We start from the raw sequence: 27,180 nt of genomic DNA on the forward strand, positions 1-27,180 counted from the left end.
GCAGGAACTGGTTTATTAAGAATTTGTCAGTGGAAAAGAAGATTTGGGCATGTTAGCTGGCGCTTCCCAGAAATGTGCGAGTCGTCACAAGTATAATACAAGATACTTTATTTTTATGTAAATGAAACTACAAGTTTCTGGGTTGGACAAACCCCTACTTCGTGTAAGAATACCAGTATAGTCAAAAACAGTAACAACACAAAATATATATATGCACACAGAACAGTTTGAAAAGACCAGCCACAGTCCTTGGAAGGTCAGAGTTCAGTGGGCAGTGCAATAATGTTGCTATTACATTGAAAAAAAAAAAAAAGTTTTCGGTATAAATAACATATACATCATATAGGTAGTACTTAATAAATATAAGTTAATAAAGACAAAATGTTAACAACGGTAAAATGTACAACTGTAAACTGATGATAAAAAGTGTTTTTCCAAGTCTTCTCCGTTAGTTTGTTCATTGGATGCAGTAAATGCTAAATTTAGCAGGGTACTATTTCTAGGAAATGAAGGATTTCAGATTTTTTCTTAGTCTGATGCTTAGATTTTTCTAAAGGAACTATATTCTAATTGTTCTAATATATTCTAGTTTGTAATAGATAAAGAAGTTAATAAAAGATAAATAAGTATCTTGTTTGCCATAATATAGAGTTGGTATCATTATTGGGAAAGAGGGGCGGAGGATGAGGGGGTAGTATGAGGAGTGGCTTTGTGCCTATTAATAAAGTTACTTTTAGAGTGGTACTAAGAGCTTATTCAAATGACCGTATGACTACTCTGTGTGACGGACGTTTTTTTTTTAACGGCCGTTACACGGTTGCATGTATTTCTATGGGGCTGTTCACACGGCCATTGTTTGAACGGACCGTGTGATGGTTCCGTGAAAAAATAGGACATGTCCTATTTTTGTCCGTTTTCACAGATCCATCAATAGACTCAAGTCTATGAGGGATCTGTGAAAATGGGTCCCGCACGAGTATGAATTGAATGTGATAAACTGCCGTTATTCACAGCCGATTTCACATACGTTCATCTGAATGTAGCCTAATACAAAGGGACTATGAGTTGGAAATGGGAAAAATAGGAAGCTTCCTATAACATGATAGGTCAAAAGTGCTTTTTTTTAAATTCTCTATTGTGACCTCAGATACTTCATTGAGTCATTCTAGAAATAATGTACATAGCTTGTACATCCAGAAATTCTCTTTCTTTTTAGCGTCTCAAATCTGTTAGAAATCACTGCTCCTACATTTTCTATCGGGATAATAGTAATAGGGTCAGGATCGTATAGCTAATATCTAGAACAATGGGAAAAGGGTCTATAACCACCATGAGACCTGCTTCATCCTATCCTGCAAGATCTGATAGTCATGTCACTTATAATACATACCTCGAAAGGGATATGTAACAATAAGACTAGTTCCTCTAGTCAAATATAAGAATCAGACTAGAAAAGTCTCAAATCCTATAGGTTTCATTAAGAAATATTATCCTGCTAAATTTTTCACAACTAACGTGAGCATCAAATGAACATGTGTCATGGTTCTGCTTCAACTGAGAAGGGGAGAAATGTCCTCAACTTGTTGCAATTTTATGGCGTGTGGAAGACCTGGCTAATGGTGATGCTTTGTTGGATCTGGTCATTTCTAAAAATGCAGAGCTTGTTTGAAATTTCACTGTTGGTGAACATCTTTGTAAATGTGAGCACAATATAGTTGAATTTCACTTATACTGTGAAAAACAAACACAGGCTGAGAGGGCAAAATAACTTAATTTTAAGAAGGCCAATTTCCCCAGGATGAGGGCTGCACTTAAGAACATAGACTGGAAACAACTATTGTCAAATAACGGTACAAATGATAAAAGGGAGAACTTAAAATCTATTTTGTGTAATAATTGAATAATAAACTGCAAAATGTATTCCTAACAAGTATATACAACTAAAATTAAACCCCACATGGCTTTGTAAAAAGGGCAATAAATTACATAAAAAAAGGGCATTTGAAAAATATAAATGTGATGGTACAGCTTTAGCCTTTGAAAACTACGGAGATCTTAATAAAATCTGTAAAAAAAAAAGTAATAAAATCAGCAAAAATACAAAATGAAAGACAAAGATAGCAAAACAAATCCCCAAAAATTCAAGTATATAAATGCAAAATAAATCGATGTCAGAACATGTAGAGCAAAATTTCAAGTGAGTTGTAACTCAAAGATTGCACATCCCAGTATGTAGCGTATTTTTTGGACCTCTTTGCATCAATCACTCCTCAACAGGGTGTTGTGGGCCCAGCCCTGCAGCGTGTTGCTGTCTCCTAGACCTGGCCAAGCTTTATCCAGGCCTGTATTATTGTAATTCTTAATTATGGTTATTATATCACTGTATCTGATCATTTACTTATTGATAATAATTGAGGCAAATTAATAATTTTTGTTATGTGTATAACACATGTGGGGGTATACTGTGGTAGACATGCGAAATGTAAGCAGAACTTTGTGGCTGGCTTGTGAATATGCTACATTGGGATGGATGCGTATTTCCAGGGGTGAACAATTGGTTGATCAGAGCGCATACACGGTTTATTTACATGCCACATCATCTGCGCTCAATCTTTGACTTGATGTCTAATTTTGAAGCTGATCCTCAGCAAGTATGACCTCTGAACTCCAGTTCTCTCTATCTGAGTTGATCTGATAACTAATTTCATTGGTCACTAACTAATTTAAAACATCCAGATTTTCTCCATGCACCATGCCTCCTACAAAGCTGTGGTGACTCACAGCATGTCCTATTCTGGGCTGTTTTACGAACCAGACACAAATCGGACACGCTGTAGGCTGTATTTAGAAGAGCTTTGCAAAACTCGTCTGTGTTTCATCAGGTAAAAACTGAAGGTTTTCCATCAGAGTTGAATCCGTATTGTGTCAATTCAGTTTGCCCGTTTTTTATGTCTGTATGGCATCAGTTGTTATCAGTTCTTCACGTCAGTGCTGCTCAGGTAGTACTTTATGCTTTCTTTTCAGCATCCGCTAGCAACCCATTAGGCTACGTTCACACCTGTATAGGGCTATTCCGTTGTTGTGCTCTGTCAGAGGAACAGAACAATGGAATAACGGAAGAAACAGTTCCGTTGCATGACGGACATCACCGGCGGCCGACGGAACCCATTGACTTTAATGGGTTCCGTTGGCTTTCCATCGGGGTGGTCGTGGCTTGATCGGAAACAATAGTGCAGCATGCTGCGCTATGGTCTCTGGTATCTCAGCCAGATCTGCGACGGAGGCCCCTAATGGAGCCTCCAACACAGAGGTGCACAAGGCTTTTGTAAAAAACTGACTGCACTCGGATGGCATTCGTCTGCTGTCTGTGTTTTTTAACTGACCCATTGACTTAAATGGGCAAGTCTAGTGCAAGTATCGGACAAAAGTAGTGCTTGATGTTATTTCTCTGTATTGACCAATGTCTGTGTGGAAAATCTGACATGTAAATTGGCCCAATTACTTTAATGTGTTAGTGTTCAGTCAGTGTGCTGTGTGCTCTATACTGAGACAGCCCACAGATGTAAACAACGGTCATCTGAATACAGATGGTATTGTAAACCTAAAGATTGTATTGTAAACCAAGCCTACTAATAGTCTCCCCAACTGGGATTGGATAAAGAGAAAACAGTAGGGACCCAGGGCTGAACTCTGAAGAAAGAAAAGAAATGGAGAGGAAGTAGAATTATATCCTTTAGGCCAGATTCACACGAGCGTTACGCATCTCGTTTTTCACGTCTGAGGTGCATCCGTGCTCTGCACTGCGGGACGCGATGTCATGCATCCCCCATAGATTAGAGTCTATGGAGGGATGCATGAAGCGTGAAAAAATAGGACATGTCCTATTTTCTCACGGACCATTCACACGGGATATTAAAACAACGGCCGTGTGAACGACCACATTGAATTATATAGGTCCGTGTGACGGCCGTTGATTCAAAGGCCGACACACGGACGTTTAACACGTTTGTGTAAATAAGGCCTTACTAAAATTTAGGCAAAGTAAGAAGAAAACTAGGAAAAAACAGTGTCCTCCAAGCAAAAGGGATGAAGAGTGTATATAAGTATTGCGGGATTCACTGTGTCAAATACAGCAGATAGATCTAGAAAGATTAAAATCAAATATTAACCTTTACATTTTACTGAAAAAAAGATAGCACAAAAAGCAGATTCAAGGGGTCCACCCAACTGAGGAGTAATTTACCAGCCAAGCATATATCAGGGAGAGTTGGCCTAGTTCACACCTGTGTCGGTATGTTCAATTGTTCTGCTCTGTCAGAGGAGCAGAACAAGGGAATAATGTAAGCAATGGTTCCGTTGCAAAATGGACACCGCCAGCTACCCATTTACTTTAATAGGTTCCATCGGCTTTCCATTGGGATGTCCGTGATTTTACCGGAGACAATACCGCAGCATGCTGCGGTAAACTCGGCCGGATCTGTGACGGAGGCCACTAACAGAGCCTCCAACGCAGATGTGAACGTCGCCTTAGAGACAAGTTTAGACCTGTTTCACACGAGAGTATTAGTGAATGTCCATAATACGGATTTACAATACGGATGATATTGCATCAGTATTACAGATGTGTAATATTGATGGGATGTCTTCTAGGGAGATAAAAAAGTCTCAATAGGCCGCTGTCACACTGCAGTATTTTGGTCCGTAATATGCTTCAGTATTTGTAAGCCAAAACCAAGAGTGGAACCTACACAAAGAAAAGTATCATTCCGTGTTTTGTACCCGCTCCTAGTTTTGGCTTACAAACACTGATGTAAAATACTGATCAAAATACTGCTGTGTGAAAGTGGTTATAGATGTTATCCATCTGCAAAATGCATGAAAGTAGTACATGCTGCGTTTTTTAAAATACGCCTCTTTCACAGTGTATTGGTCAGTATTTTGCTTCAGTATTTCAAAGCCAAAGCCAGGAGTGGAATATAAACCAAGCAAAGTATAATATAAAGATTTCTATTTCTTCTGTGTTTTTGAACCCACTCCTAGTTTTGGCATAGAAATACTGAGCAGAATACTGAACAAAATATTGCTGTGTGGAAGTGACCTAACAGTTAGGGTATGTTCACACACACTATTTACGGACGTAATTCGGGCGTTTTAGCCCCGAATTACGTCCGAAAATGCGCCTCAATAGCGTTGTCAAACATCTGCCCATTCATTTGAATGGGTCTTACGATGTTCTGTTCAGACGGTCATTTTTTTTACGCCCCGCTGTCAAAAGGCGGGGCGTAAAAAAGACGCCAGCGTCAAAGAAGTACCTGTCACTTCTTGGGACGTAATTGGAGCCGTTATTCATTGACTCCAATGAAAAGCAGCTCCAGTTACGTCCGTATTGGACGCGGCGTTCAAGCGCCTGCACATGCCGTTATGGCTGAAATGACGGGGCTGTATTCTCCTGAAAACAGCCCCGTAATTTCGGCCGTTACGGACGCTGTAGTGTGAACATACCCACAGCAGGACAGGATGGATCATGAATTACCTTCTTAACCCCTTCGCGCTCAGCGATGTAATATTCAGTCGCGCTAACCAATACGTTCGCGCTCAGCGACGGAACATTACATCGCGGGAGTAACGGCCATTTCGGCCGTCCTCCCGACACATGCAGGAGCTGTGACAGCTGCTGTCTCGTACAGCAGCTGCCACCGCTCCTACAGCGGGGACCGATCGCTGTGTCCCTGTTGATTAACCCCTTAAAAGCTGTGTTCAATAGTGATCACGGCTTTTTATGGGTTAAGCTACAATCGCCAGCCTGCTACACAACAGCGGCTGGCGATGGTGACTATGGCAACCAAACAATAGCGTCCGGCTATGCCATCGACGGAAGCCTAGTGGGTCCTGACCAAGTCAGGACCCACTATGCTTGCTGTCAGTGAGTAGCTGACAGCTCTAATACACTGCACTACGCATGTAGTGCAATGTATTAGAATAGCGATCAGGGCCTCCTGCCCTCAAGTCCCCGAGTGGGACAAAGTAATAAAGTAAAAAAAAAAAAAAAAAAGTTAAAAAAAGATGTGTAAAAATAAGAAAAGTTTTAAAAGTAATAAAAGTAAACATCCCCCCTTTTCCCCTATCAGTCCTTTATTATTAATAAAAATATATAAACAAACACATAAACTATACATAATTGGTATCGCCGCGTCCGTAACGGCCTGAACTACAAAATTATTTTGTTATTTATCCCGCGCGGTGAACGCCGTAAAAGAAAATAATAATAAACCGTACCAGAATCACAATTGTTTTGTCACTTCACCTCCCAAAAAATGGATCAAAAAGTCGCATGTACCTAAAAATGGTGCTGATCGAAACTACAGTTCGTTACGCCAAAAATAAGTCCTCGCACGGCTTTCTTGATGGCAAAAATAAAAAAGTTCTGGCTCTTAGAATATGGTAACACAAAAAGTAAATGATTTTTTACAAAAAGTATTTTATTGTGCAAACGCCATAAGACATAAAAAACTATAAACATATGGTATCGCCGTAATCGTATCGCCCCGCAGAATAAAGTGAATATGTCATTTATAGCGCACGGTGAACGCTGTAAAAAAAATAGAAGAAAAAAACAATCGTAGAATTGCTGTTTAGTCACCGCGCCACTTAAAAATAGAATAAAGACTGATCAAAAAGTCACATGCACCCCATGAAAACTGCAATTAATTCCTCAAGGGGTCTAGTTTCCAAAATGGGGTAACTTTTGGGGGTTTTCCACTGTTTTTGCACCACAAGACCTCTTCAAACCGGACATGGTGCCAGATAAAAAGGAGGGCTCAAAATCCACTAGGTGCTCCTTTGCTTTGGAGGCCGATGCTTCGGTCCATTACCGCACTAGGGCCACAAGTGGGATATTTCTCAAAACTGCAGAATCTGGGCAATAAGTATTGTGTTGCGTTTCTCTGATAAAACATTTTGTGTTATAAAAAAATGGTATAAAGAGGATTTTCTGACAAAAAAAAAAGTTAATTTCACCTCTACTTTGCTCTAAATTCCTGTGAAACACCTAAAGGGTTCATAAACTTTCTAAATTCTGTTGTGAATACTTTGAGGGGTCTAGTTTCTAAAATGGGGTGTTTCATAGGGGTTTCTAATATATAGGTCCCTCAAAGCAACTTCAGAACTGAACTGGAACCTAAAAAAATAAATAAATTAGGCAATACTTCGCTTCTTACATTATACTGATAATGAGCCGTGCCCACCCCAGTTTTGACCGTTTGTATAAACGGAGACCCCTATTAGACCGTTTCAGTGCCCGGTTTTCCCAAGCATACACCCCTGAGAAGTATATTTCTATTGATGAGTCCTTGGTAGATTTTAAAGGGAGGGTTCAATTCCGCGAGTACCTGCCGAGTAAGAGGGCAAGGTATGGTGTGAAGATGTATGAGCTGTGCGAGAGTGCATCGGGGTATACCTACAAATTTAGGATATATAAAGGGAAGGACACCAGTATTCAACCCCCATAATGCCCCCCCCCCCTACTGGGAGTTAATGCAAAAATTGTGTGGGATTTGGTGCACCCACTGCTGGACCAGGGTTACCACCTCTACCTGGATAATTTTTATACCAGCGTCCCACTCTTCAACTGCCTCGCTGCCAGAAGTCCTGCGGCATGCGGCACTGCTAGAAGAAATCTGAGAGGCCTCCCTAAGACACTGCTTGGGCAAACAAGAAGGGGTGAGAGCAGGGCACATTCTAGCAGCAACATATTGTGTGTCAAGTACAAGGACAAGAGAGATGTCACACCAGTACCCATGTACCAGTACGAGGTACCAGTACAGAGGCCCCCAAACCAGACTGCATCCTGAACTACAATAGGTACATGGTCCTGAAGCCCTACAGCGCCATGCGGTGTGGTATAAGAAGCTTGCCGTGCACATCATTATAAAGAACCTAATCTTTAGGGACCAGGAAGGGGGGGCACCCAGTACTTCTGGAAGCGAGGCCACACGCATCGTTACAAGGGCAACACTTTCCAGGAGAAGTTCCCCAAACTGGCAAGAAGGGAAAAAGTCAAAAGAGGTGCAAAGTCTGCTATAAGAGGGGGATAAGGGAGGACACAATATATCAATGTGACGCGTGTCCCGAAAAACCAGAGCTCTGTATGAAAGAGTGTTTTCAAATTTATCATACATCCCTTGGTTTATAATTTACCCCAATTTTACTTACCCTGATGTACTCCGCACAGCTTAACCCCACCTTATCTTTCCCTTCTGAGCCCTGCTGTGTGCCTAGGCAGCTGTTAACAGCCACATTAAGGGTATTGCCGTGAGAACCAACATTACAGTTTATAGAATCAGAAATAAGGGTCTGTCTATAGCCACGTCGATACACTCAGGGGAACAACAGACAGGCCCATCCCCGGGCCCTCCCCACTATCAATGGAGCGGACCCTGGCAGAACTCTGGGAGATGGTCAAAGTATTGCCCACCAAAACTGACTTGGATCTCCGTCTTGTCCGGCTAGAGGAGAAACACGACAGGGCCATTGGCGCGGTCACACAGGAGGTGCGTGAGCTGGCCACGAGGGTGGAAACCCTGGAGCACCAGCACTCCAAATCCTCAGTAGATATCTCGGTCCTCTCACAGTCCCTGGCCACCCAAGCTACGCAATTACGGGACTTCTCCCTATACTTGGATGATGTTGAAAACAGGGGGAGACGTAACAACCTGAAGCTGAGAGGTTTACCGGAGTCCGTACCCCCAGATGGACTTTATGATGCTGTGACACACATTTTTAATAAACTCCTGGACCGACCGCGTGATATGGTCATTGAGATGGACAGAGTTCACAGATTGGCGGGCCCCCGCAATAGAGATGGCAATCGACCCAGAGATGTGATATGTAGAGTGCATTTCTACAAACAGAAAGAATTGATTGCCCGGAGAGCCTGGGAGAAGGCGTCCGTTCCCTTCAATGGAGCCGAGATCACAGTCCTGCCAGATGTTTCGAGACTGACACTCTCTATGCGCAGAATTGTCCGCCCCTTACTGGAAGCGACAAAGGCGGCAGGCGCAACCTACAGATGGGGCCATCCCTTTCACATTATTCTTCGCAGACTGGGACAATCCTTTGCGGTCCGGTCCCCAGATGACGTGGAGGAGGCGTTCCGGTTTTTAGAGATCTCACCGGTGCGGTTACCGGACTGGACTGAACCCCCGACACCATTTGCTCTCAGAGGTGGTCCGTTTCCGGAGTTCATGTCTCATCTCCCGCCTCGTCCCAGAGCGGTGCTACCCGTGACCCAACCTTCAGGGCGAAAATCTCCGCACGGAGACTGCGAAGTCGGGCCCGTTGATCCTCGGCTCCCAGGACGGCATTCTCCTCGTAGGGATTGATTGATCTTCAGCTTACACATGTGGACAGTTAATTGCACTTTACTCCCGCCTTTCTCTCCCACAGGGTTCTCTGCGGGCGGCGGCAGATGGCGTTGAAGGGGTTGCTCCAGAGACGTTTGTACTTGCTGCGGGTTGGGGGGGGGGGAGGTTTTACAATGGTTGAGGATGTTTCCACTGTTTAGCTATAAAGGGGAAGGTGGGCCCATTTGGTAGATTACCCGGTGAGTTCGGGGCTTTGATGTAATTTTTTGGAGACATCTTTGTGTTAACTACTGTACTCGTGAGACACTGTTTTCCCGCCCTGCTGTCTTTCCTCGTTCCCCATTAGGGTTCCGAGCGCGGTGTCGTGGTGGGAGGTTTTGGAGGGATTTGGTACTCCGACCTTAGAGGGATTGTGTTTCCTATCGCCACTGTTCAGCAGCATCGGTGTAGGAGCTTTTCTTCTTCCTCTTCTTCTTTTTCTTTCTCTTCTTATCCCTCCCTTCCCCCCTCTGTCCATTCCTCTGTCCGCCATCATGTCTGACGTAACTGTTATTTCTCTGAACGCACAGGGACTGAACATCCCCAAGAAGAGGTCCCCCATTCTCCGTCTGCTGTGGAAAAGAAAAGCACACGTGAAATTCCTGCAGGAAACCCACTTTCGGGCTGACTGTATACAGAGGCTCACAGACTCCAACTACCCGGACGTGTATCATAGTGCGTCCCCTGACTCCAAGACTAAGGCGGTCTCTATCCTGATTTCACGCTCTTTGCACTGGGAGCATGTGGAGACTTGCACAGATGGAGCGGGCCGGTACCTCTTCGTGAAGGGTAAGCTGGACAACACACTGTACACACTGGCCTCATACTATCTCCCTAACACTGGTCAAGTAGCCTTCCTGGAAAGAGTTCTTGGGGCGTTGGATGGCTTTCTGGAAGGCACTCTAGTACTGGGGGGGGATTTGAATGTCACATTGGACCCCGTGTTAGACTCCTCGAGAGCGCACTCCTCTCTACCCAGGGCGGCACACCGTTGTATACGACGATTGTTGCACGAACACCAACTAGTGGACACATGGCGGGTTCTGCATCCTTTGACCAGAGACTACACGTTTTACTCGGCTCCCCACAACTCCTACTCCAGACTCGATTATTTTTTTCTGCGTCATTCACACCTCCCTAGCCTTACATCGGCCTCCATTGACGACATTACACTGTCTGATCATGCCCTTATTACTCTCACTCTTTCCCGCCCGTCAGCCCACCCTCGTTCTTGGCAGTGGGGATTGAATGAATCGCTCCTACAGGATCCGACGGTGGTCTCGGATATTCGTAGTGGAGTACTTTGCAATAAATGCCACACCAGGGGTAGACCCTTTTTGTATCTGGGAGGCACACAAATGCGTGGTGCGCGGCGCCTTTATCCGTGTGGGCACCAAGCTTAAAAAAGAACGGTCGGCACACCTCCAGGACTTACTGACTCGGATACATCTCCTGGAACAGTCACATAAGGCATCCTAGGATCGGGTAGTGGGGGCGGAGCTGGGACAGTTGAGAGAGCAGATGCATTCACTCTGCCTTGCAAAGGCGAGGGCCTCCCTAGTTAAATGCAGACGACACTTCTATGAATTTAGTAATAAACCTGGTAGGACGTTAGTCCAAGCACTTAGGAAGACCCGCTCACGTACCTATGTCCCCTATGTCCTGGGTTCACACAACAGACGCCTCCAACTTCCACAAGACATCTCAGAAGCCTTCCGTGCCTATTACCACGCGCTCTATAATCTTCCACGGACACCCCCTTCTTCTTCAGAAGGCGGGGGTCACCTGGAGAAGATCGAGCAGTATCTTCGGTCATCAGGGATGAAATGTATCCCTCCTGAGGCTATAGCGACCTTGGAGGCACCCATTTCCCCGGAAGAACTGTCATGGGCACTGAAGTTCTCACCCACGGGGAAGGCACCGGGCCCGGATGGTCTGCCCCTACAATACTACAAGGCCTATCCGGACTTGCTCTCGCCCCACTTCCTCCAGGCATTCAATTCTATTACTGAGGGGGACTCCATCCCCCGAGACACCTTGAGGGCCCATATTACGGTCATACCCAAGGAGGGGAAGGATTCATCCTTGTGCCAGAATTACCGTCCCATTTCTCTACTTGACGTGGATTTAAAGCTATTTGCCAAGATCCTGGCACAGAGGATGACTCCACTCCTACACAACGTGATACACAACGACCAGGTGGGCTTTATGCCCTCGCGTGAGGCACGTGACAATACCACACGAGCGATTAACTTAATGTACCAAGCAGCTATTGCGACCCCTCCCACTTGTTTTCGGTCGACGGACGCAGAGAAGGCCTTCGACACAGTCAACTGGGATTTCATGCTGGCAACCTTGCGGCATGTGGGCTTAGGTGCTCACATGATGAATTGGATCTCGGGTCTCTACTCCTCTCCATCGGCGCAGGTTAAGGTCAACAGGCACTACTCGCCCTCATTTGCAATCACCAATGGCACAAGGCAAGGCTGCCCCTTGTCCCCATTAATTTTCATTTTATGTCTGGAGCCCTTCCTGTGCCATATTCGCTCCAATCCAGACATTGCGGGCATAGCCCTGGGCGGTAGGGTCCATAAGGTCGCTGCCTATGCGGATGATTTGCTCTTTTTTCTCACGGCTCCCAGGATTTCCTTGCCCAACCTGATGGCGGAGTTGAGTAGATACTCAAAATGATCCAACATCAAGATCAACTACCAGAAGTCTGAGGCACTTAACATCTCGTTGCCACAGACCCTGGTCGAGGACCTGTCCGATTCCTTTGCTTTTAAATGGGCGAGGGACTCTCTTAAATACTTGGGGGTACGGCTTCCCGGTGATCTCTCTGGCCTTTACGTGGTGAACTTCCCTTCGCTTCTTCAACGTGTAAAGAGCGACTTGGATTCTTGGACGTCGGGTACCTTCACCTGGTTTGGAAGGTGCGCCGTATTCAAAATGAATATTCTGCCGCGGATTCTGTATCTCTTTCAGGCCCTCCCGATACATGTCCCACGCCCGTTCTTTCAATCTCTGCTGTCTCTTCTACACAAATTTATCTGGGCGGGGAAACCTGTGCGTATTGCCCGTTCCATGCTTTTTCGTGCGAAGTGTGAGATGGGTGTTGGTCTTCCGGACTTTGTTTAGTACCACCATGCTTCCCACCTGACACGAATTCTAGACTGGTTTAGACACAGCGAGATTAAGGAGTGGGTGTCCATTGAACAGGCCTTTCTAGCAGTCCCTCTACAGACTTTACCGTGGTTGGGTAGACATACTCCCTTGGCCGCACGGTCACACCCAACGATCGAGCCCACCCTGGCAGTTGCGGCCCGGCTCTTTACTAAGACAGAGATCTCCCCGTCAACCTCCCCTCTTTACCCGATTTTGGGTAACCCTGCATTTCCGCCAGGGCGGGAAGGAGGCCCTTTCCTGCTTTGGTTGAGGGCAGGTAAGGGACGTGCGGTACACTTTTTGCAGGAGGAGAGATGGATGTCGGGCGCACAGTTACAGTCTCTGTCGGACCCTTTTCTGCATGGCAGGTCACCCAGCTACGACATTACCTTGCGTCCATAGCTAATCCGGCGGCGTACTCGCGGGAGGGCTCCCTATTTGAACTTTTATGCACGAGCACGGGCACGGTGCGCCATTCACTGTCTAAACTCTACGCTCTTCTGATCTCACCCTCCAATCTGCCCTCCCCAACTTACCTGCTCAGTTGGGAAAGGGATTTGGGTCTATCATTCACTCCCGAACAACGGGAGCATTTGTTTAACATGACAGATAAGTCCTCAATGGCCAGTAGTTATCAGGAGGCAGGGTTCAAGATTCTGTCTCGTTGGCATAGGGTGCCTTCCAGATTGCATGTAATGATTCCGGCGGTTTCGCCTCTGTGATGGAGATGTGGCGACCATGTGGGTACAATCTTGCATATTTTTTGGGACTGCCCCCTCCTGGCTGATTTCTGGTCCGAGGTGTGGCGCATTTCCTCGAAATTCACGGATTTCCCCCTCCCGAGGTCGCCAGACCTTTTCCTGCTCCATCTGTGTGAGATGCCGTTGTCCATGTATAGGCGCTCAGTTGTTCGCCACTTGGTGAATGCGGCTAGAGCATGTATTCCCGCGTTGTGGAGACAAACCTGTCCCCCATCCGTGGGCATGTGGTGTGGCAAGATCCAGGAGATTATGAGAATGGAGGACCTCACGGCATCAATGAAAGGGTCCCATGCAGCCTTCCTCAGAACTTGGCGTGAATGGATCAGTTTTCAATCCTCTGTGGAATACAAGGCCATCATGGCCTCTTGACCTCTTCTATAGGCCCAGTTATGTCAGGTGCGCTCCTCTCCCTCTCCCCTTCTGTCCCCGTTTTTTCTTTCTTTTACTGTATCTCTGCTGGACTATGCATCGCTGCGGGTTCAGGGTGCATATCTGCATTTCTTCCAATAATATTCTGAGCGGTATACTGCCTTCCATTGTAATGTTATGCACTTTTGTTATGCAAGTTACTGGCCTGAGGCCGATGTCAATACCGACTTGGTATGTACTGAGTATATTGTCTGTTTTTCTTTATGCTTTAAAAACAAAATAAAAGAATTTACCAAAAAAAACAAGTTAAACGAGCGGGATCGCGCTCGAGCGCAATGCCGCTCGTTACTCTGAAGTGTCGGCTGTAACAAACAGCCGACACCCGCATCGTATGGAGCGGGTTCACTTCGTGAGCCCGCTCCATACTTCCCCCTACCCGACTTTGGCGTATGGATACGTCAAATGTCGGGAAGGGGTTAATGGTACATCCTCAGAGTGGGTCACAGTTTCCAGTGGGGTTCCACAGGGGTCAGTATTGCACCTTCTTCTTTTTAATATGTTTATTAAATACCTTGTAGGGGGTTTACAGAGTATAATTTCAGTATTTGCAGATGATACTAAGCTCTGTAAACTAATCATGTAATGTAATACTATAGAGGGATTTGGGGAACCTGGAGGTTTGGGCAGAGAAATGGCAAATTAAGTTTAATGTGAATAAATGTAAGGTTATGCACTTGGACCAAGGAAACAAATTTTACAAATATGCATTAAATAGTAAAATACTGGGTAAAACTGCCACTGAAAAAGATTTGGGTATATTGGTGGGCAGTACATTTACCTATAGCAACCAGTGGCAGACAGTTGCTGCCAAGGCAAATAAAATCATAGGATGCATCACAAGAACATAGTTTTGCCTCTATACAAATCACTGGTCAGACCACATATGGAATATTGTGTACAATTTTGGCCAACTGTGTATAAGAAGGACATGGCTGAACTAGAACGGGTGCAAAGAAGGGTGACCCAGATAATTAAGGGAATGGGCGGATTGCAGTACCAAGAAAGGTTATCAAATTGGGGTTATTCAGTTTAGAAAAAAGAAGGCTGAGGGGCGACCTAGTTACAATGTGCAATTATATAACTGGACAGTTCAGAGATCTTTCTAACAATCTTTCTACAACAAGGCCTGTAACAAGGACAAAGGGGCATCCTTTACGTCTAGAGGAAAAAAGGTTTCACCACCATCACAGATTGGGATTCTTTACTGTAAAAGCAGTAAGACTAAGGAACTCTCTGCCCCAGGATGTTGTGATGGTTGACTCTTTAAGAAGGGACTTGATGCTTTTCTTAAAAAACTACAATATTACTGTAAAGGATTTGCCAGACACAGCTTCTGTGTCGACACCCGCGGTTAATCAGTCTGCATCTGCTCTTAGGTCTGATAGAGTGACGTGATCTGCTACCACTCAGGCTGGTAGGCTGAGGAGTGGGAGAACCTATCAGAGCCGGGCCAGATGGTTCTAGCTCCCGCCCTCGGTCTATTTATACCTTCATTTGCTTCTTGTCTTTGCCTGTGATTCTCTCTTGTTTCCTGGCTCTGCTGTTCCTGCTAATACTACTGACCTCTTCTTCATATCGACCCTGGCATTACTGACTACCCTTCTGCTCTGCGTTTGGTACCTCGTACACTCCTGGTCTGACCCGTCTCGTTCACTACTCTTGTTGCTCACGGTGTTGCTGTGGGCAACTGCCCCATTTCCCTTAGCTTCTGTGTACCCTTGTCTGTTTGTCTGTCATGCACATATTGAGCGTAGGGACCGTCGCTCAGTTGTACGCCGTCGCCTAGGACGTGCCGTGCAAGTAGGCAGGGACTGAGTGGCGGGTAGATTAGGGCTCACCTGTCTGTCTCCCTACCCCGACATTACAATTACAGAGTATGAGTACTAGAATCTGGAGATGGGACGTTGATCCAGGGATGTATTCTGATTGCAATGTTTGGAGTCAACTGGCATAAACCTTCATGGGGGATTTTTCCTTCCTCTGGATTAGAATGGTAGGATTATAGGTTAAACTTGATAGACCTGTGTCTTTTTTGAAACTTATGAACTATGTAACTATGTATAATGTCTCCTTAGCTACCCCATACAGTAGTATGCCCTATAGCTGCCCCCATACAGTATAATGCACCCTTAGCTGCCACCATACAGTATAATGCCCCATAGCTGCCCCCATACAGTATAATTCCCCCACACCTGCCCAATACAGTAAAATGCCCCCTAAAAAAAAAAATTTGAGTTTATTTTTTTATTCTTTACATTACTTTAGAGGAAAAATGTGAAAAGGTTATTTTTTTTTAAGTTTACATTTTTTTTTTACACTACTAAAAATTTTTCAAACATTTTTTTTACACATTTTATTAGTCCCCATAGGGGACTTGAACCAGTGATCCAGTGGTACAATACAATGCTGACACCTGCTGGATATGAAGCGGGCTCAGGGGGTGAGCCCGCTCCAAACATCACATCCCCCACCACGGAGCAAAAGTACGGCGTGGTGCGGGATCAGGTTAAAGAGGTTTTTACAATAAGGAACTTTTTTTAAACTTAAATATCCATGCTGATAAAATACCTGCACACGAACTGCGCACTCACCCACCACCTATGTTCCCTCTGTTCCAAGATTGTCACCCCTACAACTCCATTGCCTTTTCAACTTGCTGAGGCAAAAATGGGTAGTCCATCACTGAACACAATGTAATGTATGGAGGTAGAGATTTTGTGTGCAGAAATCACAGCTCTGCTCAGACGGTTCACCATACAGTGTATAACAGTCCCGCAGGTTGTATTACTATACAAACTGTAATACTGTTATACACTAGATAGTAAACTGTCTGAGCAGAGCTGTGATTCCTGCACACACAACAAGCCGTAAACTTTATTGTACTAGCAGTCTGAGAATAGCACCCCCGACAGCCACAGATCATCCCCATCCGCACCTACCGAGCAATCTTCTCCCCAGCACCACAACTCACCAGAACTTTTCTCTGCACTTGCCGTCAGGTTGTTTCTCTAGCTCCAATGAGGATAGGAGATAGGGCTCACAAGGCACCGTAATTCAGCAGCAGGAATTCACACAGCCAGGGCAGAAGGGCAGACTGGCAGCAGATGACTAGCAGTCCAAGAAGAGCATGGGAGCAAACAGGCATTCGCACAGTACAAACAGTAGACACAGAAGCTTAACTAGGAAAGGCCCCATAGCAAACTTCTGACTGGGTCCCCCTCACCCGCAACCACCCTCCCGACAATGAACATTTATCAGTTCTGTCTGCAATGTAAAAATAAAGCTAGGCCACCAAGTGCACTCTTATTAAACTTTAGTTATAGCGTTACGAAAATTGTAACAGTCAAGCACGGATATTATAACATTTGTTATCAATTAATTGTGTTGTTTCATAATCATATTAGTTATGAAATATACTGTACTAAAACTTAAAGCACTGGGAAACACCCCTGTAGATAGTGCCACACAGCCCACTGTAGTGCCACAGCTTCCTGTAGATAGTGTCACAACCCCCTCTTGCAGATAGTGCCACTCAACCCCCTCTTGTAGATAGTGCCACACACAACCCGCCCTTGTACATATGGAGAAGATAGAAAAAGGACGAGTATTTCTCTGGCGCTGCCGATCGGAATATCATCCGTGATGAGGGAGATCCATTTGTTTCATAGATAAAGACAAGGTGAGTGATTAAAAGGTTTATTTGTAAAAAGTACACGGAACAACAGCAGACTGTTTCGAAACCGGACCGGTTTCTTTCGTCAGGTAGCGTACAAATGAATAGGTGGGTGGGGTGTGGGTTAAATAGCCGTGTTAAAGGTCGGTTTGAGGTTAAAAGCTACCGGGTCAGGTATACAGGTCAGGTCTGACAAACTTACATATACATACAGATACAAACAATTAACTAAGTTATGTTTATCGCACACCTTTGAGCACTTAGTTCGCCACTCCCCTCAAGACTAGTGGGAGGGGCTATCACTATTTAATGCACACTCCTTCTGCAGCATTCTTTGACCCGTCTGCGTCCTGATGGGAACGGGTTTTCACCCACCCACCTACCTAGTGAGTATGGCCTTTTTTGTGGTTTTGATGATATTTATGTCCCATTTTTTCTGTTTGTGTTTTTAAATTAGGAACGAAAAGTTCTGGTTAGGGACTCGCAAGGCACTGGGGACCCTTGACGTTGGGTTGCGAGCTTTGCGTATTTTGGCCAAAATAACAACTAATACCCCATGTTTCATGGATATTTCTTACTACGTATACTACACTTTTTTTCAGGACGCAGCCGGGTCTTATATGCTGGGAGGGCATGATGTGCTGGCGTTTGGTTTGGAATGCAGAGCAGCCCGCTTTAGCTAACACTAGCGGCGTTACAAATAGGCTGTTATTCGGCAAGATACGCCATGCCTGACGACCAGCACATTATCCCTCCACGTATTACACATAGTACTGACACCCCATGTACTATTCACAGCACTGACCCCTATTCATCACATTTATTTATTTATTTATTTATTTTTATTACATTATTACACAGTTCTGACACTTTCATACATACATATTTATTTTTTACCATCCATTCACACCCTAGCACTACACTGACACACATTTATCGCACACCTTTGAGCACTTAGTTCGCCACTCCCCTCAAGACTAGTGGGAGGGGCTATCACTATTTAATGCACACTCCTTCTGCAGCATTCTTTGACCCGTCTGCGTCCTGATGGGAACGGGTTTTCACCCACCCACCTACCTAGTGAGTATGGCCTTTTTTGTGGTTTTTATTATGTAATAAATAATAATTACTAAAAAGATGTTATTATTTTACTTAAAAGATGCTTTCCTAAAAACTGTATGTTGACTAAGAGATTGATTAAAACATCTATAATAAAAAACACTTTATATTAGCGGTTTAAAAAGGAAAAAATAGCTGTGATTTAAAGTCTCACTTGTTTAGAGTCAGAGGTTGCCATAGTGAAAACTCTCGGCATACAAATGTAGTTTCATCTTGTTTTTCAGTTATTGTTAGAGTTATACTAAAGACTGAATTCCAGTCGACTTATTAATTTGAGTCTCTTGTTTTGTCATTATATTTTCTGCATATGTTCGTTAATATTAAGCTAAAAAGACTAGTTAAAAGATTTTTTTGATTTTTTTTGTGCACTTTCATTTAAAATATGCTTTTTTTATATATTTCAAAAACAGGTAATATTGACAAATTAAATGTGCTGATTTTATCTGAATAAACCTCAGTCTTATTTTCAAGACTGTCTCAATATGTTTAAACGAAATAGTCCTAATTTGTGTCTTTTATTATAAAAAAAGTGAATGCTTTCTTCGTTCGTCCGGTCTCTGTGGGTTATTAGTGGATATTTTTATATAACGAATTTTTCAATTGTCTAGGTCCGATGAGCCCCATCTAAAGTGAATTCGTTGTATTCAATTATTGTCTCTGTGATTTCATTAAGACCTTCCGGTTTTAGGGTCTTAAGTTTATAAATCCAGAAGATTTCTCTCTTAGGCCTCATGCACACGACCGTGCTCGTAATTACGACTCGTAATTACGAGCACGGCCGGGCACGGCAGGCCACGGGCAGCCGGCCGTTTTTCCGAGCCGTGCTCCCATTATAAAGTATAGGAGCACGGCCCGTAAAATAAAAAAATAGAACATGTTCTATCTTTTTAATGGCACGGGCACCTTCCCGTGAGAAAACGGGAAGGTACCCGTGGCCAACAGAAGTCTATGGGCCCGTTATTTCGGGTCGTAATTACGACCCGTAATAACGGGTGTTTTTATGGTCGTGTGCATGAGGCCTTACAGAGCGAGTCGAACCTCCCTACTCGGCTTTCGTTTATTTGCTCAATAGCTTTGATACTAAAACATTTAAAATCATCATTATGAAACAAAGGGCAGTGTTTAGAGATACTATATAAAAGGAATTTGTTTCTGCGATTGGATCGATGCTTATTTAAGCGGCAGTGTAACGGTTGTACTGTTCTTCCCACATATTGGAGGCCACAAATACAGTTAATAAGATATATGACATAATTTGATTGGCAGTTTAGATGTGTCTCAATTTGATATTCATTTTTCGTCTGATTAGATCGAAAAATGTCTGTGTTAAGAATGGTAGAACATCATAAGCATCTCTTTTTTCTGCATTTTGAGCTCCCTTTAGTATGTAAATATGGATTAGCGGTGATTTGTTGAAATGGTTTTTGTTTACCAGAGAAATTTATCCTTCTAGGTGCCAAGATATTTTTAACAGTTTTTGCTCTTTTAAACGTTATTGTCGGTTTCGTTGGTAGACTGTTTTTTAAAAAGGGATCAACTTGCAAAATGTGCCAGTGTCTGTTCATAACATCTTTTATATTTTTGTGTGCCGAGTTATATTTTGTAACAAAATTAAAGGAAAAAGAGTTCTTATGTTTTTCTTTTGTCCTGATTGCGCTATTCTCTTTGATTCCATTTGATGCTGTATCGTTAGTAGGTAGGCAATCTTGTTGGCTTAAAACGACTGTCTTTTTATAGGCGTCTGAAATGAGTGTATGTAGGTAATTTTTTTCTTTGAACCATTTGTGCAAAATACGGCTTTGGTTGTTAAAATCTGTGTTTAAAGTAAATTTTACAGTTTTTCTGGATCCTCTTGTACTGGCTATATGGTATATTTTTTAGCCATTTCAGACAGTGACCGCTCTTGTAATCTAGATAGCTGTTGCTGTCAACCTTTTTAAAATGTGAACGGGTAATGATTTTGTTTGTTATTTTGGCTATGGTGAGATCTAAAAAGTCGATTTCTGTCGGCTGTATCTTAAAGGTAAAATTTATCCCCCAGGTATTGTTATTTAGTGTCTGGCAAAAAATTGTAGCTGTTGTTATATCACCTTCCCAGATTAGGAAAAGTTCACCTATATATCTCCTGAATAGTAAAATATTAGTGGTTGCCCACGGGTGTTGCCAGATGTGTTCTTCCTCAAAGATTCCAATGAAAATATTTGCATAACTGGGTGCTACTCGCGTCCCCATAGCTGTACCTTTTACTTGATGGTGTAACGACGGGGGTAGGGAAACGAACAAGTGAGCCCTAATCTACCCGCCACTCTGTCCCTGCCTACTTGCAACGACCCGCCCTAGGCGACGGGGTACAACTGGGCGGCGGTCCCTACGCTCAGTAAGTGCACGAGACAAACATACAAGGGAATACAAAGCAAAGGGAAAGGGGCAGTTGCCCACGGCAACACCGTGAGCAACAGAGTGGTGAACGAGCCAAGTCAAACCAGGAGAGCACGAGGTACCAAACACAGAGCAGAAGAGTAGTCAGCAAGCCAGGGTCAGTATGGAGCAGGATTAAATAGTTAGGAGCTGTAGCTGGGCCAGGAAACCACACGGAAAGAATCACAAGCAAGGAGGAACAGGAAAGGCAGGTATAAATAGACAGAGGGCGGGAGCTAGCTCCGTCTGGCCAGGCTGCGATAGGCTCTCCCACTCCTAAGCCTGCCATCCTGAGTGGTGGAAGATGGAGTCAGTCTCAGAGACGTAGATTCAGGTGTAGACTGATTACCTATGGGAGTTAACCCCGAAGCTGTGCCTGGCAGATCCTTTACAGATGGTATAGTTTCTGATCAAATGTAAAGATATTGTTTTTTAGGATGAATTCCACACATTTACATAAAAAGTCGGTTTGTACAGATTGTAGTTCAGTATCTCTCTCTAGTCTTATTTTCAGATTTTCTAGGCCTAATGTATGTTCAATATTACTGTAGAGTGAGGTCACGTCGAGTGTGATGAACAGTAAGTTTTCTTTAATCAGGATTTTATTTAGGTCCTTTATCAGTTGTATTGAGTCTTTGAGGAATCTCGGGAACTCCATCACATACCATTGTAAAATTAGATCCAGATAATGGGAGAGATGACAGGTGGGGGATTGCATACCTGACATAATGGGTCTACCTGGGGGATTAATTGGGTTCTTATGTATTTTTGGTAAGTGATAGAAAAAAGGCATATTCGTATTTAACGGAATCAAATAATTTTTTTCATTTTTATTGAGGATATGATTGGAAAAAGCTTGGTTGACCATGATTTTGAGGTTATCCATGATGGTTGATAGTGGGTTATGGGTGAGGTTAGTATAATAATTTGTATCTGATACAATTTTGATTGCTTCCGCATAAATAAGCATCGATCTAATTGCAGAAACAAATTCCTTTTACATAGTATCTCTAAACACTGCACTTTGTTTCATAATGATGATTTTAAATGTTTTAGTATCATACCTATTGAGCAAATAAACGAAAGCCGAGTAGGGAGGTTCGACTCGCTCTGTAAGAGAGAAATCTTCTGAATTTATAAACTTAAGACCCTAAAACCGGAAGGTCTAAATGAAATCACAGAGACAATAATTTAATACAACGAATTCACTTTAGATGGGGCTCATCGGACCTAGACAATTGAAAAATTCGTTATATAAAAATATCCACTAATAACCCAGAGACCGGACGAACGAAGAAAGCATTCACTTTTTTTTTTAGAATAAAAGACACAAATTAGGACTATTTCGTTTAAACATATTGAGACAGTCTTGAAAATAAGACTGAGGTTTATTCAGATAAAATCAGCACATTTAATTTGTCAATATTACCTGTTTTTGAAATATATAAAAAAAAGCATATTTTAAATGAAAGTACACAAAAAAAAAAATCAAAAAAATCTTTTAACTAGTCTTTTTAGCTTAATATTAACGAACATATGCAGAAAATATAATGACAAAACAAGAGACTGAAATTAATAAGTAGACTGGAATTCAGTCTTTAGTATAACTCTAACAATAACTGAAAAACAAGATGAAACTACATTTGTATGCCGAGAGTTTTCACTATGGCAACCTCTGACGCTAAACAAGTGAGACTTTAAATCACAGCTATTTTTTCCTTTTTAAACCGCTAATATAACGTGTTTTTTATTATAGATGTTTTAATCAATCTCTTAGTCACATACAGTTTTTAGGAAAGCATCTTTTAAGTAAAATAATAAAATCTTTTTAGTAATTATTATTTATTACATAATAATCGCCAACAGAATTTTTAAATACCATTACAAACATAACTTAGCTAATTGTTTGTATCTGTATGTATATGTAAGTTTGTCAGACCTGACCCGGTAGCTTTTAACCTCAAACCGACCTTTAACACGGCTATTTAACCCACACCCCACCCACCTATTCATTTGTACGCTACCTGAGGAATGAAACCGGTCCGGTTTCGAAACAGTCTGCTGTTGTTCCGTGTACTTTTTACAAATAAACCTTTTAATCACTCACCTTGTCTTCATCTATGAAACGAATGGATCTCCCTCATCACGGATGATACTCTGGTCGGCAGCGCCAGAGAAATACCCGTCCTTTTTCTATCTTCTCCATTTAAGCATTGAGGTTTCCTGCCAAGCTCTCAAATCGGGTCTCAGGCTGCAACCGAACCAAATCACCATCATACCCTTGAGGTACCCTGGATTCTGCTTTACTGGATGTTATGCTCCCAGCATAACCGCACAAGGTTAGCATAACTTGAACCCAGTACACACCCATATATACACCGTTTCATGCACTATTGTGCGCTTTGCTGTTTTTTCTGTCATTTGTCCCCCCTTGTACATAGACCCACACAGCCCTGGGAGCCCCCCCTGTACATAGTGCCACCCCAAAATAAAAAAAACTTAGACTCACCTAGTCAGATTCCCGCGACGAACGGAGATGCTCCAAAGCCTCCTCAGCAGCCTGAGACGGGACCCTGGCATAGGCTGCCATGATCCAGTGACATCATTGTGCCATCCTGCGCAGAAATCCTGTCCCAGTATCTTATAGGCTGCAAGCCTAACGTGGCCTGTAGCCTAGTAAGCGGCAGAGCAAGGAGCTAGCTCCTTGCACTGCAACAGTATTGAACTGTATCTGCATCCTAAGAACGCAGATACAATTGAACATGGCAGTCCCCAGGGCACCGGGTGGCCGGTGCTAGCGGCGTCATCAGGAATGAGGTGGGCCGTGCTGACCGGCACATGTTATGTGTCGGGCCAGGAGGCATGGGCCCCCTCTTGCCACGGGCCCCGTAGCAGTCGCTATGGCTGCTACACAGAAGAGTTACGCCACTGAGTAGTCACTATACTTTTAGGACCGCAAATCCATGGTTCTACTGCTTTGAGAGTTCAGACGCCGCTATAGAAAATGAAAAAGGAGGAACTGTGCATACTTGTTGTAAAGCAAGCGGCGGGTCCCTCTTCTCCCGGCAGTCCCTGCTGCCAAGTCTCATACCCTGTCCCTCCTCCAGGATGTCGGCATCTGTGTTCCCTGCTAGCGACTACACGGTTCTTAGTACACGCACACTGTTCGCGTCTTAAAGCGCGAACGTGCATGAAATTCAAGAGTCTCTCACCAATCCCTGTTGCCCCCAGTATCCAGTCCGCTGTTGCCATCTGTTATCTGCCAGTGTCCAGCTACCTACTATCTGTCTGTGACCAGCTACATGCTACCTGCATGTGTCCAGCTGCCAGCTACCTGCCTGTGTCCATTTATCCTCTAACTAAACGCCTGTCACCAGTGATCCTTTGTCAGTTTCTATCCGTCAATGTACTATCTGCCAGTGCCTGTCCCGTATCTGTTTGGCCAGCAGCTACTCTGCCGGGACCACCTCAATAAGTAGCGACCTGGTAGCCTCCCCGCAGTGAAGACCAGATTCCTGTATAGGGGTTAAATGGCGAAGATCGGGAGGTTACTTAGACAATGCCCTTAGAGTTGGTCCTAAGCCTAACCGATTGAGCAGCCCAGTGGGTCCACAAAACAAATAGTCATAAGACTTGTCCTGGATGAAGATGGGCTACAGGAGGACGTTTCTAGTGGCAGCAGTGCTCAAACAATGGTAGGAAAAGAAGGAGTATATCACTGGGTTTTTCTGGTGACATGTACAATTTAGCTAATTACTTGACAGTAATATTTTTTCATTACTTTCATATGAACTATGATCGTTGTTGTGGGAATAACCCTTTTAATGCAACTGAAAATATAAGATGTTTTTGCTCATTCGTTTTTTCTTTTATTTAATTTCTAAACACAATACATTTCTTGCTAATGTTATAAACTGGATTGAAACAATTATTGATGTACTAAAATTACAAATCAATAAGGGTCGAAACACAAGTCATGGTTTTGCCGTGATTTTGCAGACATTGCAACAGCGATTTAATGACACCAGGGATATAAGCCCTTATTGGTATGTATGTTACCTGCAAGCACAATAGTGGATGAATTCTTTGAGTGTAAAAGCTCTGATAGTATTGTCACACCTCTGGATGAAAGAGAAACTTGATCCATGTCCACTATAATTCTGGCTAAAACAACAATCTGTAGAAACATATAAAACAATGTAGAAACTTTATTTTATCACATTATATCTGTACATAGGCATTCATAGCATTCATAGTTTTAATTGGTAACAGTGCGTGGTCATTGGAAAGCATGCTTGGGGTGTATTCACATGGTGTGGCTTTGCCACGTTATTTCCCACGCAGCCGAAAATGCACTAAAAAACCCATGCGTTTTAACCACGTTTTGCCACGGTTTTGAAGTTAGTAAAAAAATAATACATTCCACTTTCTGGTTTTAATTAGTATAAAAAAAAATATAGGTGATGCATTACCTTTACAGGTAATACTGTTTGAGAACAAGACTATCAAGATAACTATTAAAGACAAAGACTCTATTCACACCACATTTTGTGGGTGCATCTTTCTTTTTTCCAAAAACATATTTGATTATGATCATCAGATCTGTCGCAATTAGGGTAGCATAATCTGGGTAACAAGATCCCTTTTATGTATTAACTAATACACATATATATGACATTGAGGAGGATTTTGTCCAGCGGTCTCCATCAACCTTGATCGAGCCCTTGTATTTGTATACCATGGAGACACACAGGTCTGCTTTGGGGCTGTATACACAAAAGAGTAGGTTATTAATCAAAGGCTATTTTCAAAAGTGCTTCTTTTTGAAATTATTAATTTAAAAATAGTTGCTTTTAAAAAAAATTCTCATTACTAATTTAAAGATAATTACCTGACTAAGACTTAATGGAAAATAAATAGTGCAAAAAGGGGAGGGTCATGAGGAGGGGGAAATGAGCAAGGACAACAATAATAATAAAGAGGTAGTGTAATGGAATAACCAGTTGATGGTGGAAGTTTATGGAATTGCTAGGTGAGCGATTCCCCAAAGGCTGCTGGAGACTGTCAGGAATGAGCGTGCAAATAAATCCGCAACCCCAAATCCGTCACAACTCTGATCAACAGAATCTAAGGCTACTCTATGGTTTTCGCCAGAGCCCACCGCAAGGCAGGTTGGACTTTGCAGCATAGAACCCAGGTTGTATTAACAGAGTTTGGTGTTGGATAAGAGGTGCTATGCAGGCAATACCAGAGCAGATAACAAGACAGCCAGAGGGTAAAAAGAAAGTCCAAAATCACAAAACTAGTGGATATCAGGGATTGCTGAGGTCAAGACTAGCCGGGAGCAGAAAGTCCAAATCAGTAAACAAAGGGTAATGCACAGACAAGCCGAGGTCCAGTTCCAAAAAGTGCAAATAGTCAAAGGTACAGGGTATAGTCAGTAGCTTGATCAAACACATGGAAACCAGGAAAATCACAAGCAAAGAAAACAGAACCAACCCAGATTTAAATACTCCACCCTCAATCTGATAGGAAGAAAAACAGAGAAGTGGAATAGGCTCAATAACTAAAACCAGAACCGCCCAGACGCTAGACTAGTAGTCACGGTAATCTTAAAGGGACGGACATTTCCTAACAGGTAGTAATGAAGCATTAACCCTTTTCTGACGCAGCTATTTTTCGGATTTTGACTTTCGTTTTTTTCCTTCCCACCTTCCAAAAGCCATAACTTTTTTTTATTTTTCCATTGATATAGCCGTATATGGGAATTTTTTGAAGGACGAGTTTGTAGATTTTCATGGCACCATTTATTATACAATATAATGTATAGGGAAACTGGAAAAAAGGTAGTGCAATGTATTAGCATAGCGATCAGCCGTGCAGGCCTTCAAGTCCCCTAGTGGGACAAAATATTTTTTTTTAATACAAATTTTGTACAAAAGTATAAAAATAAAAGTTTTACGGTAAAAAAAAAAAAATGCCTTTTTTCCTATAATAAGTCTTTTATTATAGGATTTTTTTTAAAAAAACATACAAAAAATACACATATTTGGTATCGCCGAATTTGTAACAAATAAAAAGTTATCAAAAAGTCACATGTACCCCAAGAGTAGAAATAAACATTTACAACCAGTCCCGCAAAAAACAAACCCATAGATAGCTTTTTTGACTGAAAAAAAAAAATAAAGTTATGGCTCTTAGAATATAGTGACAC

At 43.0% G+C, this 27,180-nt stretch overlaps 1 protein-coding gene across 2 annotated transcripts in view; it reads right to left on the reverse strand.

Annotated features, from left to right (window-relative positions):
• Positions 1–27,180, reverse strand: part of ANKAR (ankyrin and armadillo repeat containing) — a 468,018-nt gene that overhangs the window by 45,310 nt on the left and 395,528 nt on the right. For both annotated transcript variants that reach the window (XM_075829926.1, XM_075829927.1), the window contains exon 20: positions 25,026–25,143. In XM_075829926.1, coding sequence (XP_075686041.1) covers positions 25,026–25,143 — 118 coding nt within the window. The remainder of the gene's footprint in view (positions 1–25,025; positions 25,144–27,180) is intronic.

Source organism: Rhinoderma darwinii, chromosome 6 (genome assembly GCF_050947455.1).
Source record: "Rhinoderma darwinii isolate aRhiDar2 chromosome 6, aRhiDar2.hap1, whole genome shotgun sequence".
In the NCBI taxonomy this organism is placed as follows: Eukaryota; Metazoa; Chordata; class Amphibia; order Anura; family Rhinodermatidae; genus Rhinoderma; species Rhinoderma darwinii.